General features: G+C 40.2%; 1 protein-coding gene across 6 annotated transcripts in view; it reads left to right on the forward strand.

Annotated features, from left to right (window-relative positions):
* The window catches only part of MED27 (mediator complex subunit 27), a 230,786-nt gene that overhangs the window by 148,613 nt on the left and 62,292 nt on the right, over positions 1–19,881 (forward strand). Inside the window, exons 4-6 of one of the 6 annotated variants that reach the window (XR_010322982.1) lie at positions 1,216–1,309; positions 3,303–6,542; positions 7,481–15,626. Coding sequence is in view for 2 of the 6 variants with exons in the window: in XM_023544793.2 (XP_023400561.1) it covers positions 1,216–1,309; positions 3,303–3,332 (124 nt within the window). In the remaining 4 variants the exon portion in view is untranslated. Of the gene's footprint in view, positions 1–1,215; positions 1,310–3,302; positions 15,627–19,881 lie in introns of those variants that run through there. The other 5 variants (XR_010322981.1, XR_010322983.1, XM_023544793.2 and 2 more) reach the window with 5 other exon arrangements.

Genomic DNA, 19,881 nt, shown 5'->3' on the forward strand with positions numbered 1-19,881 from the left:
CTTGGTTCACAGGCTTAGGGCCATGGCTTCATGAGATTGTCCAGCCAATTGACTTAACACTGTTTTTAGAGTTTCTGTTCTACCCACCGCCCACCCCCCCCCACCCCCAGTTTGGTAAGTAGTGCCTGGGGTCTTAAAAGCGTGTGAGGGACCATCCAAGATCTAACAATTTGTCTCTATTTGCCTGGAGCAACAGAGGAAAAAGGAATCTCAGGAATCACAGAAGGAACTGGACTGCAGGTCTAGTTGCCTCCATGAGCTACTGCCCCCTTTGCCTTGAAACAGAAGAACTGGGTGGTACCCAGCTACCATTGCAGAACGTTTTGATCATGAGTCCTTGATCAAAAAGGGGTGGGGGTTATGTGGAACAGAATTTCAACTTCTTAAAGAACCCAGACTGACTGGACCCGTTGAGGCTGGAGGAACCCCTAGTCTGTTGCCCTAAGAAAATTTTTGAACCTTAAATCAGAACTGTCCCCGGAAGTCATCTTCAGACTATAAACAACAGTTAAGCTGAATTAGTAAAAAATATTCACCTTGAACATTGCGCTCTATTAAAGAATTATCTATATCGAATCAAATTGACACTAATAACTAAAGCATAGATGAGTAATTTAGGGGGCAGCAAGTCTAAATCAGAAGCCTGGTGGTGCAGTGGTTAAGAGCTCGGCTGCTAACTGAAAGGTCAGCAGTTCGAACCCACCAGTTCCTCCCCAAAACAAAGATGTGGTGATCTGCTTCCGTAAAGGTTACAGCCTTCGAAACCCTCTGGGGCAGCTCTCCTTTGTCCTGTAAGGTTGCTATGGGTCAGAATCAACTCGACAGCAGTGAGTTTCGTTTTGATTTTTTAGTCTAAGTCAATGTTGGTGACACGATATCGAGAGGGATAGCGAAAATGGTGACACACACGAAGAAAGTAAGCAGTATCATGGAACTGTACATGTAGAAATTGTTGAATGAGTGTATGATCTGCTATATATATTTTCACCAAAAATGAAATATTAAAAAAAAAAAAAGATCATCCCTAAAAAGGCAAGGGGAGGGAGAGGGAATTAATGTTTTGTTTTAAAGCCTTTTAATGCTATTTGCCTTTTAAAAAACGTATCTTGTTGATAAAAATTAAATTTAAAAGACCAGTCTTCAGCAAACTGTAGATTTTTATTTCTCTGGATAGGGCTGTAGCTCACACATGTATGTTTCTTTTTTCCCTCTTAGGTATGTTGATGATGTGATCAGCCGCATCGACAGGATGTTTCCCGAAATGTCAATCCACTTATCCAGACCCAATGGAACATCAGCAATGCTTCTGGTAAGATCTGGTTGACCTATTTGTAGGGCCATGTGGAAGAAAATTGACCTCAGGATTAACTTTCTGGTCCTGTGTTGTAGAATGTATAAAATGGAAATTAAATCTCAGTTCCATGGTGAAGAGCATATTTCTCTTTACTGGCATTCTGTAGCTTAAAAAGTTTTCACGTTGAAACCTTGCTTTTGAACCAGTTGCAGATCCTATCTAAGAGTTAACCAGAGAGGAAAGATACTGTAAGACTATTTCACTTGTAAGTTAGTTTATGGTATAAACCTCCCAAGCGCAGTTTTGGCGAATCTGTTTTATGTTGTCTTAAGGAGGTACAATGGTCAATGGTTGGATCCTGCTAAAGAAAATACCTTCTTAAAACAGAACCAGGTTCTGTGGAAATCAATTATAAAATTCATTATGCATTTGAAAAAGTGTTCTGAGGCCTCCTAACCAATAACCTTGTGTTTCTGGCTTTGTTGTTTCTGATTTTGGTTTGTTCTTAGCACTTTGTTATTATACTCTCACTGTTTATGTATCTGTTTGCATGGGTTCACCAAAGATAGGTACGTTTTGGACATGCAGTGACGTAACAGTGGTAAATTGTAGTATTAATTAGACAGGTGTGGAGGTGTTGGTGCCAGGAAACTTTTCTCATGGTCTGTGTGTTAACATGTGCTTGGAAAATACTTCCACGAGCACAGATTTCGAGGAGCCATCACGTTTTACAGAAAGCAGAGTTGTAAGGTTTTGATGGGAATCAGGGAGGTGGGGTTGAGAACTGTTTTTTACATCACGTCTGCTGCTGCTTTGGGGCCTAGTGTGAAGTCCCCATATTTTAGCATTTTACTTTGTCCCTGGATAAGGACATCATGCTTGATAAAGTAGATGGTCAGCAAAAAAGTGGGAGAATCCCTATGAGGTGGATTGACACAGTAACTGCTGCAATGGGCTCCGATGCTGCAATGGACTCCGACAGCAACAGTTGTGAGGGATGGCACAGGACGGGGCCGTGTTGCCTTCTGTCGTTCATAAGGTCGCTGTGAGTCGGAACTGACTCCATGGCACCTAACAACAGCAACAACTTTGTAAAAATCTTAAAAGTAGTCATCCAGGATGAGTAACTATTCACCCAAGCCATTCATCTTAGGAGAGCAGGCTTTTGTGTGTGTGTGTGTGTGTGTTTTCTCTTAAGAAATAAAAGCTGAGGGCTTGTTAAATGTGTGATAATTCATTATGAGAAAAAATTAGTGAAGTTCATCTGGGTAACATGCTGCTTTTCTTGACTTTAAAATTCCATCTGTTAAAAAAATAAAGAGAATAAGAATATTTTTTTAACAGTAAAAAAAAATATCTTCCTTTATGTAAGATGTATCTGTATATGAAACATGAAATATTTGCTGCCTCAGTTAAATGTACAAATTTCTAAATTTTAAGATCTTCTGGACCCAACAACCAAAACGTAAATTTTGCTTTCAGCATACTTGACAGGAACCAAAGAGTTAATGAAGATAAAAATGAAAGCATCCTCAGTGAGATAGGTTTGTTCAAATTATTTCTGGGTCATTGAGCTTCTATTTCATGATGAAGGTAGGAGTCTGGCATTGAAGGGAATGAGCAGAGGGAACAGGATGATAGGTAAACAGGTCTGAGATCTTAGAGTTACTGCCACCTGAGAAAGCAGGCTTTTATTTCACGATGACCTGTCAGCCCCATCTGCTTTCGTGGAGCTTCTGTTTTAATAGACTGATGAGAGAGTTTAGGGGCCCAATTCAAGGAAAGAATTCTGTTGTATATATACTATTTCTTCCACCTGTGCGTGGCTCATTTGGATCCATATGTGTCTAGCTGACTAGTTGTTACCCTCCTCAGATGATGCAAAAATCCACGTGATGGGATGTTTATTTATAGAAATAATAATGGGTGATCTGATTCAGAGTCACATTGCCAGCTAAATAATCATACTTTTAACATGATTATTTGGTTTGGTTTTTACTTTTGAAAGGTGTTACTTCATCATATTGCAAATCTCTAAGCTGTTTGCTGCTGCAACACCCATGTTCTCTGAGGATGAAGAGAATTCTTGCCTGGGAGGGGAGCAGGACCAACAGCCATCACTTCCCCTACTACCTTTGCTGGTAACTTTCCCTGTGACTCCAGTGGAAAAGGTTAGAGACCCATACCGTAGGCAGTAAGGCACCACTGCAGCAGGTTTGGACAAGAGATGAAAAGTGTTGTTTTCTGGAGATTAATCTGGAGGTATTCTGGGAGGCTTCGAAAGGGGAGTGAGACTGGCAGGGGGAAGACCAGTTAGGAGATTGTTGAAGCGGGACCCATTTGAGCACTCTGCAACATCCCGTTTTATCTACCTTGACCAAAGTCCGTGTTTATTTTGCTTTTTAATGATGCCATCACTCAAGGATAGTGTCTGCCAGAAAGGACAAAAACCAGGGGGCTCCGCGGATGTCAGGAGCAGGAACGAAACAATGGTCCTTATGGGGCCCTGTGGGCCAGATGATTCCGTGTCAGTTACCTTCCGTCACTATATTTGCGCTCATACCTTCCATGGAGAAATAATCACGTTGGCCTAACCTAGGGTAGTTCCTCCCTCTGTGTTCAGGGTGAAGTCATGTATTGGCAGCCCCATAGAGGTACATAGTGTAAGATGTAGTAATTCCTCAGAGGAAGAGGGGCAGGGCAAGGCAGAAAAAGCAACAACATGATAAAACAAATTTCTATGAGTACAGCGCACTCATCTCACACAGGACTCAGCTCATTGGATCCTCAGAGTCCCCTTGAGTTAGGTAGATAGGACCAATTGTTTTTGTTTTACAAGTTAGAAGACTGAGATCCAGAGATGTACAGTCCTTTCTACTGGGCCATGCAGCTGGAACACCCACTTCCCTCTCTGATTATAGCTCATGCTGGTGACAAGATTTGGACTACCAGGCTGGTAATTTTTCTTAAAAGTTTTTTTACTATGTAATCTGACCTATACAAAGGAATATATGTAATGTATCTGTAAATTATGCAGCATAATGGTAAAGCCAGGAGCTCCTCACTCAAGAAGCAGAACAGAACCATTGTATGCTTCTCCCCAGTTCCTGCCTCTCCACCCAAGGTAACCACCATCCTGATCATGCCTTTCTCTTCTTTTTTAAAATGTGCTTGTAAAACGGTACGTGAATCCCGAAATAAGGTCTTGTTCAGTTTCATCGGTTTTTGAGCTTTATAGAAATGGTGTCATGCTGTGTGTTGTTTCTGAGATGTATCCATGTTGTTGGTTGTGTCTGCAGTTTAATAATTTTCATTGTCATACAGTAGACCGTTCTATGACTGTACACTATTCATTCTCCTGTCAATGCATGTTTGGGTTGTTTCCAATTTTGTTTTTTAAATAATGCTGGCATGAGCATTCTTGTACATACACAACATAAATTTTTAAGTCTTAGCTCAAGCCATGGAGCCAGGGCAGACCCCTTTCTGGAGGGAGAAATGGAGTGTTAAGAGCAGTGAGAGCAAGTAGCTTTTTCACAAGAGTCACTTGAGTTGTGAAATGTAATGGCATGGCTTCCTGAAACCACTCAGAGGAGGGATGCCTGCTCTACTATATAAAGGGCTCCAGAAGTGGCTCAAGTTATCAACCTGGGTTCTACGATCAGAGCATTCCACTGACTTTTTTGTAGATAGAGACCTCTTCGGTTTTGGTGTGTGAGTTTAAAGGGGGTTTTAGATTGTTTCTGCACGTCTGTAGGAAAACATTACCAAGTCATTGGAACTCCAGAGCAGTCCGTGAATCAAAGGCAGGTTTTGGTGATCCTTTTCAGTTTCCTCCTTCACCAAGTAATCACTGCCAAGAATTGTCAGAGCGCCTTAGATGTATATTTCAGAGCCCTAGTCCCTTATCTGCAGTTTCGTAACAATATAAACCTGTTGCCGTCAAGTTGATTCCGACTTACAACGACCCTATAGGACAGAATAGAACTGCCCTATGGGGTTGCCAAGGCTGTAATCTTTATGGAAGCAGACTGCCACATCTTTCTCCCTCGAAGCAACTGGTGGGTTCTAACCAATAACCTTTCAGTTAGCAGCTGATCAATTAACCACTACGTCACTAGGGTTCCTTCACAATATAAAAAGCCAAAAATATAGACGGGGGAAAAAGGGTGGGGAGGGACAATCACATTGATATTTTTTGAGGCTTTTCTTTTATACAGTTGAGGTCAATTTGGCTTACCTAAAAGCCAAGCCTGCCTTTCATTGTTGGCCTGGAAGCCCCAGGGCTTCAGCACCCGTCAGAAACTTTAGGAGTAGACACCTGTCTGGGAGCTGTGTTTGACCTGGAAGCACATGCATGTATCCTATTCATGTGTATGGATGGACAGATAGGGCATATATAGGAAAGGAGGTGAGGGGAGGGACAGGAGGACAGATAGGTAGGTGCTCAGTCAATATTTGCTGAATGAATACATGAATGACAGACATACAGGCGTCTTTCAGTCTTCAACAGTTTGTCCATATTGGCTGTAATAGAGACCTTTTCCCTACCCAAGGGAAGAGGAGTAAGGCATTTATACTGTTTTGATTTGCAAACTCTCAAGGCAGTTACTGGCTTAACTTCTACTGTCCTTGTGAGTCTTGCGATAATCAACTATAGCCTGACACTCCAAATCCTAATGTGAAATCTAAACTTTTAACGGTTTATGTAATCTTTAAATACATTGTAGTTCTCTTTGCCCTGTTTGGAGGCTCTTCTCCTGTTGTGTAAGTTAATAACTCATTATATAATACATCCTGTTTCCATTCTTTGAAGAGATGAGCTCAGTTATCCAAAAATAAATCTAGCTATGTTGATACTTAGTTTCAGTTAATCTACTGCCTAACATCCCATTATTAATTTTCTTCAAATAATCAAAATATTGTAGGAGCTTAACTGAGTCAGACTGGAACAAGCAGCTGGCTTCTTTCAGCATTTAAAATACGAATCTACAATTTTCGACTGATCCACTAGATACAAAGTGTAAGAAAAGAAAAAAGATAAAGCTCCAACCATATTTGAAATATACCATTATATTTTACAAATTAATCTTTATGTTGTTTGATTTATAGGAGATACAACTCATTCATCAGTCTTTTTAAATCCACATTTCAACCGATCTTCAATTTCTTTAACATAGTCATGCAATGCTTTTGAATGGCACATCTTCATTGTAAAACCAGGTTACTTTACCCCAAGCTCACTGAGGTAAGGAAAGACTTTTGGACAGCTAACCTGTTGAGCTCTTTGGAGCCTTGATTTTTCCACTGGGCTCAATAGTTCTCAAGCTTTAGTAAGGCTAAGATTCACAGTGTAGTTTGTAGAAAATGCGTATTCTGGCAAGGCACCACAGAAATTCTGATTCAACAGGTTGGGGGGTAGGACCTAAGAACTGCATATCCCAGGTGCCTCAGCTAAGTCTCAGGTAATCTGTGGGTCACATTTTAAGAAACATGATGTTAAACCTTTTATGCCTTTGGCATTCCATTGAAGGCTAACCTTTTCAGTAAGTTACAGCTCTGGTATGAGGTATGATATGTAGCTAAAGCATTAATTCATTCAGTAAATAGTTACTGAACACCAAGGGATGAAATCACAGTTCCAGGTGCTATTCAGCATCGACCAAGCAAAGTCCCTGCACTTGCAAAACCTGCATTATAGTATGGGAATCAGACAAGAGACAAGCATATTGTTGTATAATATGATTTCAGATGGTAATAGGCTATTGAGGAAAGAATTCAACAGGGTAAAGGGCTGGAAAGTGGCACAGGGTGCTGTTGGGGGGTGGGATTAAGGAGGCCTCTGTGAGTAGAGACCTACGTAAGGTGAGGTCATGAGCCATCTGGGGGGGGTCAGGGTCCAGGAGAGATAGCACAAGTACTAAAGACCCTTGCCTGAGGGCAGCTGGCCAGTGATGTCAAGTAAAACCAAGGAGACTAGGTAGCTAGAGTTCAGGGACCAAGGGGAAGAGAGGGAGGTAGAGAGAAGAGGCTCCTGAAGCAGTTGGGGAGTAGACTCTTACTGGGTAGGGCTCAGGTTTTTTGTTTGTTTTAACTTCAGTTGTACGAAATTGAATTTATCATAATCTTTGGTGTATGACGCACTGTCATCATTGATTCAGTCACTGCCCTTTCAAATTTATTTAGTAATATAGTGAATACTCATGAGTGAACCTACCAACCAACCCAGGAGCCAGAACACCATCTGCAACCTGTATGTATCTATAAGTACCTCATACCACTCTGTTGCATCCCCTGCCTCTGCCCTACAGGGAATACTTATCCCTCCTTTTGAGCATTCTTCTTCCTTTTGGGGGGACTTTATCTCATATATATGTATGGCCAAACAATATACTCTTTAATTTTGCCTGTTTCCCCCCCCCGCCCCCAAAGAAAGGTGTTAATCTGTTATCTTCTGGGACTTACTTTTTTCACTCAGCATTTGTTTTACTAAAATTTATTCAAATTATTGGTTTAGCTATAGCTTATTCATTTTTGTGATCTGAAGTATTTCGTTATATGAATACATCCTAATTTATTTATCTGTTTTTTTGTCAGTCGCCAGTTGATTTCTTTCTGAGTTTTTTGGTTTGTTTTTGTTTTTTGTTCTTTGTATCATGAGCAGTCCTGCTGTGAACATTCTTTTTCATATCTGTTGGTACCCATGTGCTAAACTTTCTCTTGGATCTACCCCTAGGAGTAGAATTGCTCTGCTTAGGGCAGTGATTCTCAACTAGGGGTGACTTTTGAACCTCAAGGGACAAGGAGCCTGGGTGTCAGAGCGGTTAAGTGCTTGGCTGCTTACTGAAAGGTCGGCAGTTTGAACCCACCAGCTGTTCCATGAGAGAAAGATGTGGCAATCTGCTTCTATAAAGATTACAGCCTTGGAAACCCTGTGGGGCAGTTCTGCTCTGTCCTGTATAGGGTCACTATGAGTCAGGATCAACAAAATGGATGAGTTTTTTTTTTTTTTTTAAGAGAAATTTTTGTCTCAACTCGGGCAGGGGGAGTGCTATTGGCATCTAGTGGGATGATAATAGGATTGCTGCTAAATATTTAAAACAAGACAGCCCCCACATCCAAGAATTATCCAGTCCAAAAGTGCCAGTGTTTTAAAACCCTGGTTTAAGGCATGCAAATACTCAGTTTGCCGTGATAATGCCAAAATGTTTTCCTAAGTAGTTGCACAAATTTACACTCCCACCAGCAATCCTCAAGTCGTAAAACACATTTTTCCCAAAGTCAAAGACTTGAATAATAACTTTTTGTCCTTCAGAAATTTCTGAAGATCATCCAGTGTAAAATTCTTTGATGCTTGGTGTCTTATTCAGCATCATCAGTGGTCCAGGGACAAGGGTAACAGAGATTCTTTCAAGAGGTCTACAGGATCAAAACTATTTTAATGGTAATACTGAGGCATTACTTTCCTTTTTCACTCTCATTCATTCATGAGTTCACAGTGGAGCTTTCCAGAGACTACGTAATGTGCAATGACATCATCACACTGACACCTAATAGCTTGTATATTCTTATGTTTTAAACATTTCTCAGTTTTAACTTCTAATTTGGTAAATATTGATAGCTACATCCCACAAAAACAGAAGCTCTTTGAGGTCCTTAATAATTTTCAAAAGTGTAGAGAGGTCCTAGATCAAAATATGTGAGAACTGCTGCTTTAAGGAGAAATATGTCCAACAGTTAAGGAAAAGTGGTTCAAAAATGTTGCAAGTTTACTAGTGATCAAAAACTTTGCAGTTAAAAAAAAAAATCAAAAAGTAAAAGGCAACAGGAAATGTGGGACATTCTATAGGACAACTAAATTTCTTCAACAAAGTTGATGGCATGGGGGAAAATGAGAAAGATGAAATACTTAAAAGAGACTTAACAGCAATATGTAAACTGTGGACTTTGTTTGGATCCTGATTCAGACAAACCAACTGTAAAAGGACATCTGTGATGCAGTCTGAGAGATTTAAACATAGTCTGAATTTTAATTGATACCAGGGAATTGTTGGTAATTTTGTTAGGTGTAATAATAGTCTTGTGGTTTGAAAAAAAAAGGTCCATATTTTTTAGAGATAGATACTGAAGTATGTAGAGTTGAAATAACATGATGTATGAAGTTTGCTTTAAAATACTTTTTAACAAAAATTTAAAAAGGAAAGATAGAAAAAAGATAGATAAAGCAGATGTGACAAAATCTTGGTCATTTTTTAATTGGGATGGTTGTTAGATAATCTCTCTTCCTTTATGTTTAACAATTTTCAGAATCAAAAATAGTATGGATGGCTATCTACATTCAAGCCTCTGTACATATCCTCCAAATATTACAGAAAAACAAGAAGAACCAAACAAAACTACAAAAACCACGCCGTAAACCCAAAAAAGAAAACCAAGAATGTCCACACTCCAACTTACATGTAAGAAAAACAAAAAAATTCAAGTGAGCTATCCCTTGCACTCTCGCTGTTAACCTTTGCCGAGTGAAAAATGCCTCACACAAAAGAGTACGTACTCATTGATTCAATTACGTAGTTTTTGAACACGTAAAATATAAAGTGAATAAAAATCAGAACAGTGTTTACCTCTAGGAGGGAGGGGGCAGGCATTGACTAGGAAGGGCATCAGGGAACATTTTGTGGTGGTGGGAGCGTTCTGTATTTTGATAGGGATGTGCTTTATATGGCTATGCGCATTTATCAAAATTCAGAGAATAGTACACTAAAAATTTTTACATTTCATTGTAGACAGATTTTACCTCAAGAAAATTTAAAAGTAAACATCAATATACTTGATCAATGTATGCATAAGATGTTGTTGCTATCGGGTGCTGTTGAGTCTGTTCCGACTCATAGTGACCCTGTGCACAACAGTACGAAACACTGCCCGGTCCTGCGCCATCCCTACAATCGTTGTTATGCTTGAGCTCACTGTTGCAGCCACTGTGTCAGTCCACCTCGTTGAGGGTCTTCCTCTTTTTCACTGACATGTACTCTGCCAAGCATGATGTCCTTCTCCAGGGACTGATCCCTCCTGACAACATATCCAAAGTATGTCAGACGCAGTCTTGCCATCCTTGCTTCTAGGGAGCATTCTGGTTGTACTTCTTTCAAGACAGATCTGTTCGTTCTTTCGGCAGTCCATGGCATATTCAATATTCTTCAGCAACACCACAATTCAAAGGCATCAATTCTTCTTTGGTCTTCCTTATTCATTGTCCAGCTTTCACATGCATATGATGCAATTGAAAATACCATGGTTTGGGTCAGGCACACCTTCATCTTCAAGGTGACATCTTTGCTCTTCAACACTTTAAAGAGGTCCTTTGCAGCAGATTTACCCAGTGCAATGCGTCTTTTGATTTCTTGACTGCTGCTTCCATGGCTGTTGATTATGGATCCGAGTAAAATGAAATCCTTGACAACTTCAATTTTTTCCCCGTTTATCATGATGTTGCTCATTGGTCCAGTTGTGATTTATGCTGAGGTGCAATCCGTACTGAAGGCTGTGGTCTTTGATCTTCATTGGTAAGCGCTTCAAGTCCTCTTCACTTTCAGCAAGCAAGTTTGTGTCATCTGCATAACGCAGGTTGTTAATAAGTCTTCCTCCAATCCTGATGCCTCGTTGTTCTTCATGTAGTCCAGCTTCTTGTATTATTTGCCCAGCATACAGATTGAATAGGTGTGGTAAAAGAATACAACCCTGACGCACACCTTTCCTGACTTTAAACCAATCAGTATCCCCTTGTTCTGTCCGAACAGCTGGCTCTTGATCTATGTAAAGGTTCCTCATGAGCACAATTAAGTGTTCTGGAATTCCCATTCTTCACAATGTTATCCATAATTTGTTATGATCCACATGGTCGAATGCCTTTGCATAGTCAATAAAACGCAGGTAAACATCCTCCTGGTATTCTCTGCTTTCAGCCAGGACCCATCTGACATCAGCAGTGATATCCCTGGTTCCACGTCCTCTTCTGAAACCGGCCTCAATTTCTGGCAGTTCCCTGTCAATACACTACTGCAGCTGTTTTTGAATGATCTTCAGCAAAATTTTGCTTGCATGTGATATTATATTGTTCTATAATTTCCACATTTGGTTGGATCACTTTTCTTGGGAACAGGCATAAAATATGGATCTCTTCCAGTCAGTTGGCCAAGAAGCTGTCTTCCCATATTTCTTGGCATAGATGAGTGAGCACCTCCAGCGCTGCATCTGTTTGTTGAAACATTTCAATTGATATTCCATCAATTCCTGGAGCCTTGTTTTTCTTTCAGAGCAGCTTGGACTTCTTCCTTCAGTACCATCGGTTCCTGATCATATGCCACCTCTTGAAATGGTCGAACATGGACTAAGTCTTTTTGGTATGATGCCTCTGTGTATTCCTTCCATCTTCTTTTGATGTTTCCTGCGTCGTTTAATATTTTCCCCATAGAATCCTTCACTATTGCAACTCGAGGCTTGAATTTTTTCTTCAACTCTTTCAGCTTGAGGAACACTGAGTGTGTTCTTCCCTTTTGGTTTTCCATCTCCAGCTCTTTGCACATGTCATTATAATACTTTACTTTGTCTTCTCTAGCCACCCTTTGAACTCTTCTGCTCAGTTCTTTTACTTCATCAATTCTTCCTTTTGCTTTTTTGCTCAACATTCGAGAGCAAGTGTGTTCTAGGAATGAGCAAATAGGAAATAAATTGTGGATGATGGGAGCCAGATTTCTCCCTTTTGGAGAAGGAAATTACATATGTAAAGGAGAATACTAGAAAGAGCCTTTGGCATTGGATTGGAATTGGAGATATCAGTATGAACTAATTGCTTTTGATGTATATAGACAGATATGGAAATATCACACACATACATACGCTCACACATATGCACAAACATATGCCCTAGCTCTGTTTGCTTAGAGGGTGTAGAAGCAGTGAGACCCCAGAAGCAATGAGCACATCTGTCATCCGCATCTTAGTTTCTAGATATCACTGTCCACTAACAGTCTTCTTAGAGAAATTTCAGTTTCCAGAGCAGGCAGGTAAAGTGCAAGGTGAACCAGGAATATTTTGTTATGCCAGAGAGTAAAAGAAGTACTCAAAAAATGATAGGGACGTGTTAAAAGGATGCAGAAGCCAGATTGAAGGGGTTCCCACAGGCCAAACCTGGGACCATTGAAGATCAAAATAAATAATGATACTAATGGATTAAAGCTCACAGAATATAATCCCAGTGTCCATACTGATATAAATGAATACTAAACGAATAAAGAAATGGGAGCTAACAGTTCTTTTCAGTAGAACGTGAACTAATAAATGTAGAAGGATTTAGAAAATTGGGTAACTATCATAGTAATAATTGTTTCAGGAGGAATCAAGACCTCAAGAATTACAAAGCGTTGTTAAAATTATTGAGTAGAAGTTTGATGAGAAGCCATATGTTTGTGTGTGCGTGTGTGTGTGTAGAAAGAGGGCATGCAAGCAAATGTGACGTAATGCTAACATTTAGGGGATCTAGGTGACATATATATAGGAATTCTTTGTACTATTGCAACTTTTCTGTAAGTCTGAGATTGTTCAAAATTATTTCAAATTAAGAAGCTAACTTTTTTTTTTTAAAGAATAGTGTAAATAATGTTTATTTAACAAGCTCTTATGTAGCCAAGTATCGTTCTGGGTGCTTTACAAATGTGAATTCACTTAGTTCCCCTAACAGCCCTATGTTGTTGTTAGTTGCATTCAGTCGTCTCTGACTCATGGCTACCCCATGTATAATAGAATGAAAAATTGCCAGGTCCTGCACCATCTTTGTGATCGTTGCTATGCTTGAGTCCATTTTCGCAACTGCTGTGTAGTGGTTTCTAACATAGGGAGCTCATCTTGCAGCACTGTATTGGACAATATTCTGTTGTGATCCATTAGGTTTTTTTTTTTTTTTTAATTGTGCTTTAAGTGAAAGTTTACAAATCAGGCCAGTCTCTCATACAAAAATTTACATACACCTTGCTATACACTCCTAATTGCTCTCCCTCTGATGAGATAGCACAATACTTCTCTCCCTTCTCTCTCCTCGTGTACATTCGGGTAGCTTCTGGACACCTCTGCCCTCTTATCTCCCCGCCCAACAGGAGATACCAACATAGTCTCATGTGTTGACTTGATCCAAGAAGCTTGTTCTTCACCAGTCTCATTTTCCATCCCCTATTTTGTTTTTTTTATTCCAGTCCAATCCCTGTCTGAAGAGTTGGCTTTGGGAATGGTTCCTGCCCTGGGGTAACAGAAGGTCTGGGGTCCATGGCCTCTGGGGTTCCTCCAGTCCCAGTCTGACCATTAAGTCTGGTCTTTTTGTGAGAATTTGGGGTCTGCATCCTACTGCTTTCCAGCTACCTCAGGGTTTCTCTGTTGAGTTCCCTGTCAGGGCAGTCATCAGTTGTGGCCAGGTGCCATCTATCTCTTCTGGTCTCAGGCTGATAGAAGCTAACATTTTTAAGCATGCACGTTTATATTTACATATTAGATAAAATTATATGTGTCTGGTCTAAGCCTCCATTACCTCTTATCTGATTACTGTAGTAGCCTCCTAACTGGCCTGCTGTCCTGCTTCCACCCTGCCTCTAGGCAGTCTCTTCTTCGTGTAGCCAGAGTGTTTTAAAACGGAAGTCAAGTCATGTCTCTTCTCTGCTTAGAATTCTGCAGTGGCTCCCCATTTCCCTCAGAGTAGAAGTTCATCCACCTGAGTCCTTATGATGGCTCATCATCTGCTCCAGCCCCAGACCCTGCCCCTTACACGCTCCCCTCACTCACCAAGCCTAACTCCTGTTGTAAGGGCTTTGCCATTAGATATCCACAGGGCTTAGTCCTCATAGCCTTCAGGGTTTTGCTTTTATGCCCCTTCTCAGTGAGACCTTCTCTGACTACCATGTGTAACTACCTCCCCACTCCCTATTTCCTTGGACATCATTTTTTTTTTTTAAATAGTACTTACCGCTTTCTAACATATGGTATTTCCTTATCTATTCTGCTTATTGCCTATTGTCTGTTTCTTCTTAAAAGACTGTAAATCTCCACAAGTGCAGAGATCCTGTCTGGTTTGTTCAGTGATGTGTTCCAAGTCCCTAGAACCTCTAGACCCCTAGTACCTGACACACAGTAGGTGCCTAGTAAATATTTGTTAAATAAATGAATGTGTATATGTGTAGAAAGAAACTTAAAAGATCATCTTCAAAGTACTTAAATGAGCTATAAACCAAAACAGAAACCAAACCTGTTGCCATCTAGTCAGTTCCGACTCATAGTGACCCTGTAAGACAGAGCAGACCTGCGCCACAGGGTTTCCAAAGAGCAGCTGGTGGATTCGAACTGACATCCTTTTGGTTAGCAGCTGAGTTCTTAACCACCGTGCCACCAGGGCTTCCAGAGGAACTATGGGGAACAATATGTGAGACTAGAATTACAGACTGTGTGCAGTCCTGGTTGTAAGGGGAATAGATATGTACCTATTTGTAGGTATATTTGTGAACTGTCTAGAATGGATATATATACACCCTATTGTTAGTACAATGGAGACCTGGTGGTGCTGTGGTTAAGTACTTGGCTGCTAACCAAAAATTAGCAGTTTTTGAACCTACCAGCTGCTCCACGGGAGAAAGATGTGGCCGTCTACCTCTGTAAAGATTACAGTGTTAAAAACCCCATGGGGCAGTTCTACTTTGTCCTATAGGGTCACTATGAGTCGGAATCGATTTGACAGCGACAGGCTTGATTTTGGTTTTACTGTTAGTACTGGTAAATCCCAGACTTATGACAGGGTAAGCTACACTAAGAAGGGAGGAGCTTATCCTTCAAGCAATGAGGAGCCAACAGAGGTTCTTAAGTAGCAGACTGGCTTAATGAGATCAGCTCTTTGAATGATCATGCTGGTGTGGAAGATGGAGTGGAAGTGGAGGGTCTGGAAGCAAGGAGACCAGGACACCAACTAGAAGGCCGAGGCAAGAGATAAGAGTAAAGAAGATGGGGCAGAGGAGCTGATCTGAAGGAAAGAGGCAGGACTGACAGTTCATCAAGATGTGTACTGTATGCGGCATTGGGAAGGGGGATGGGTCATTGCTAGCGGTTACAGTTTGGGGTATCATAGTAGTTGATCAGTAAGCATTTGTTACAAGAATGAAGGTAAGGACTAGAAAAGAAAGCTGATAAATTGGAGGCAGGCTAGGGGAGAAGTGGTCTGGAAATTAGGCACCATGAAAACAGATCCAACATTTATCACTGAATAAAAATGAATTAAATAATCTTAAAAAAAAAAAAAAAAGGATAATAGTGGTACTGTGCATTCATTCAACTGACTTTTCTGAATTTTGAACACACTCAAGTTTCACTCAGACTCACAAAGGCAAGCACAACCTATTTTTACCAGACTAATTAAAAATATGATGTATTCAAAATATTTAAAAATAAAATCCAGTAAAAATCCTGTGGAGTTAGAATTATTTTCTCCAACATTTAAATTTACTACTGTAAATGCCAAGCTAATGAAATACACCTGTTCAAGGTGGTGGAACGTGCTTTCCAACTCTTTGGGACAAATGCAGTTGAAACACATTGAGGAAAACTAGAGATCTGAATTGATGGATCTTTACAGAGTATATGTCATTAAAAATGATAGAATCTGATGATTACTGGCATATTGGGATTTTTTGATGGGAGATTTGAGGGGTAGGGAGCTTAACTAGTCTATCGAAGAAACAATATAAACCTGGTAAAATAATATTTGCCCAAAAATAGTATAAATTACTCCTCAAAATTAGTTCTAAGAAAAAAAAAGTTATTAAATTTGACTTTGTATGCTCTTGTCAGAAAATAAAAACTGTACAACACAAAATGTTTTCTTTTTATGTCTTAGCTGTCAGAAAACAGAAAAAAGATAGACCGCTCAAGCATGTTCTTAAGCTGCTCCATTCTGGTGCCTGAGAGCACCAATTCTTTCCATTGCTTTCCGTGGCCATTATCTTTTAAGAAAAGTATCTCCCACACTGTGCTTTAACCTGTAAGCCACCAGAAATTCATCTGGAAATGAAGTACAAATGTTAACATATACTGAACATAAAACAAGAGTACCAAAAATACAGAGCTGCATCAGCGGGTAACAGGCAGCACGAAGAGAAAAGCTTCAGAGTTTAAGGTTTAAGACCAATGTCCCTAACCTTCTTTTGGAATTAGCTACCCTTTCTAATGAAAGTCATAGGCCCTCTCCTCAGAAAAAGGCACATGAGCACATCTACACACAGAAAAACTGCAAGGGGTTCAGAAATTCCTTGAAGTCTATCCACTGCCTCCCACTTTATGGACTCAAAATGAAGATCCCTGAGATTATGACAAGAGCTAATCTTCTCTTAGAAGATTACCGGTAAGTAGGAATAGGACAAGAGCCTCCCACAAAATGACATTTCTATGTTTTAATAGAACACCACATCTAAAGAGAACTTGCCTCAGAAAGGTAAAAGCCAAGCATCGCTTTGGCATCCATACTTAGACAGAAGCACTGCACATATTTTGGCTATGAAACTTCAGAATCAAGTGGGTACAGAAAAACTACCGAAAGACCATGACCTTCTCCCTGTGTCGGTACTATAGTTTCCTGTTCTCGTTTTGCTCAGTCTTGAGATCATCTCTGTCAGTAGAGACGGTGGATACTTCAAGGGTGCAAGGGGCCAGGCAAGTAGCTCCATGAGCAACCAGGACAATGTGGGAACACGTTTCATGGCTAGAAAAGAATGAGACAACATCTGGGTTGCTTCAAGTGATTTATTTTTAAAAAAGGATGAAGGTTCGAGCTCTCAAGTTCAAAAGACCTGGGTCTGAATTGTCACTCTGCCACTTAGTAGCTGTGTGACCTTGATCATCAAGACTCAGTTTTTTCATTCGGAAGATGGTGATAAACGTGGCTACCTCCTAGGGTTCTCAATAGGGTCAAATGAGAAGGTGTGTATAAAGTACTGAACACTGTGCCTGGCACAGAGAAATCTCTTAAGAAACTTACTGGAGAAATCTTTATTATCAGCCAGTATTTATGTATCCAGTGAATTTTATACATGAAAGGACAATTTTTTTAATAAATTTTAATTCTAAAAGTAGTGCATGATTATTATAAATCTGTAAGTTTATATGTAATGTTTCCAACCCCCAGAGCCAAATAAAGATTGGGTTTCTAAAGATACTGGTAACAAAAGGCAATAACAATGAAAACTTAAAAAAAAAAAAAAAAAGAGAACCGACTTATGACAAAGTCGCCCGAAAGGAACCCCGCAGTAAGTCGAGGACTACCTGTACTAACAGTAAAACCAAAACCAAATCCGTTGCCATTGAGTCGATGCCGACTTATAGTGAACCTGTAGGTGGCGCAGTGGTTAAGCGTTCAGCTGCTAACCAAAAGGTCCACAGCTTGAATCCACCAGCTGCTCCTTGGAAACCCCATGGGGCCATTCTACTCTGTCCCGTATAGTCGTCGCAGTGAGTAGGAATCGACTCAATGGCAGTGAGTTTTTTTTGTTTAGGACAGAGTTGAACTGCCCCATGGGGTTTCCAAGGCTGTAATTTTTATGGAAGCAGACTGGTGGGTCTGCTGGTGGGTTCAAACTGCTGACCTTTTGGTTAGCAGCTGAGTGCTTAACCACTGTGCCACTAGGGCTCCTTTGTAGTGGATGGGGCCAGGAATGCTAAACCTTCTGTAATACAACAACCTGTTCCATCAGAAATGCCAGGAGCACCTCCACTGAGAAACCTTTGAGCCCTGAGGATACCCAGGCAGGTTATCAATTTACCTTTCCAACCTTATCTCCTCCTGCCTCTCTCTTGCCCTGCATTCCTGGCCACCATCCACTAAATGCCAATAGTTCTTCCCACTAACCGGGACAAACAAAAATACCTTGTCATTTCCAGAAGCTCTGTAGGAACCACGAGATTACCTAAACACTCCATGCTCGTTTGTTTCTGTACTCCGTGCCCACTCTTCCCTCTGCCTCTGGTGCCCTTTTCCACCTTTTGTCTCCTTCTGTAAAATTGCTCTGCAGCCTTTTATGTTGAACTCCAGTGTCATCTTTTAAGAAGCCTACCTTTACTTCCCCAAGCTGAGATAGTCTTTCTTTCCTTTATGTTCCTAAAACACTGTTTATGCCTTTATTATAGTGGTGCACTACGTTACAGACATGTTTGGATAGATCTTAAATGGATCACTTTGCTTTTAAATGTTATTCGATGGTACCTACAATATTGTATACTTATACTATGGTACGCACAGCCTTTGTGAAGATCCAAGAAGGGAAGTATTGTGATCTGGCTAATACGTTTAACATCTGTTGTATTCCACCTGTGTTACATAGCTTTCGTTACAAAACGCCAGGGAGCTTTAAGACGAAGAAGGGATCACTCAGAACTGTATTTAGGACAAATAAAAAAAAACACAGTGTAAATTCTTGTTGGTCTTGTTGTTAGAACAACGGCATTGATCAATAGATTCTTTAGATTCCTTGCAACTCGTCTCAGAGTTTGTATTTGGCCAAATGGAGCCATTCCTCTCAACACCCACTGCAGTCAATAATGTGAAGCAAAAATGATGTTACTCTTCCTGAATCATAATCTTTGTCTTGAGGAGTTATTAACACAGGAGCCCAAGCTGCTATTTCCTTTAGACAATTGGGTTGTCCTGTTTCAGATTTATACACAGCAATAGAATCTCATTAGCCCAGATTTATACTGCATAGACCAAGCATGTAAATAATTGAAACCTTCCAGGGCTGTATTATATCTTCAACTGATTTTAAAAGCAGTTTATCTTGGTATTTTACTTTGTTACTTAATCCCAATCTACACAGTTGATTTTTCACCCGGTTTGTCTTTTCATTGTGTCTGCATTGAGATAAAACAGTTGCTCAATTTTAATAAAAGTGACATATATAATTCATTTCTGTTGGCAGTTGAATTAAGAGTATGAGTTTACACTAATATGGCCTATGGCATTATTAATTATATAGATGATGTTGCATAGAATTTTAATTAAAATTAACTAATTGTGCTATGTACGGTTATAGTAGTAGTAGTTGTCATCATTCTCATCATCGTCATAATTAACCCAACTCATTAGCAAATTGGAGTAAGCATGTGGGCTATAGAGCCAGATGGCTTGGGTTCAGATCCTTGCTCGGCCACTTGTGGTTGTCTGGCCTTGAGTAGTCAATCTCTCTATGCTGTCATTTCCTCCTTTGTAAAACGGAGCTAATCACAGTCCTACCTCATGGGGTTGTTGGAGGATTGCATGAGTTCATTCAGATAGTGTGCTTTGAACTTGCCTGGCTGAGGGCAAGCTCAGGAATGTCAGCTGGTGGGAGTGGTGATGGAGTGGCAGCTAAGTGATTTCTAGGAGACATTTGTTGAAGATCATGAATTTTTGTAGGCCTTGTTCATGCACACTTAACTACCATGTTAACTTTTTATTATAAACTATTAATATAAGAAAATTTTTTATTTCTGTTGAAAAGCCCTTTGTAAATAATAACCTTTTTTAAAATATA

The sequence above is a fragment of the Loxodonta africana genome, chromosome 9 (assembly GCF_030014295.1).
Source record: "Loxodonta africana isolate mLoxAfr1 chromosome 9, mLoxAfr1.hap2, whole genome shotgun sequence".
Taxonomy (NCBI): domain Eukaryota; kingdom Metazoa; phylum Chordata; class Mammalia; order Proboscidea; family Elephantidae; genus Loxodonta; species Loxodonta africana.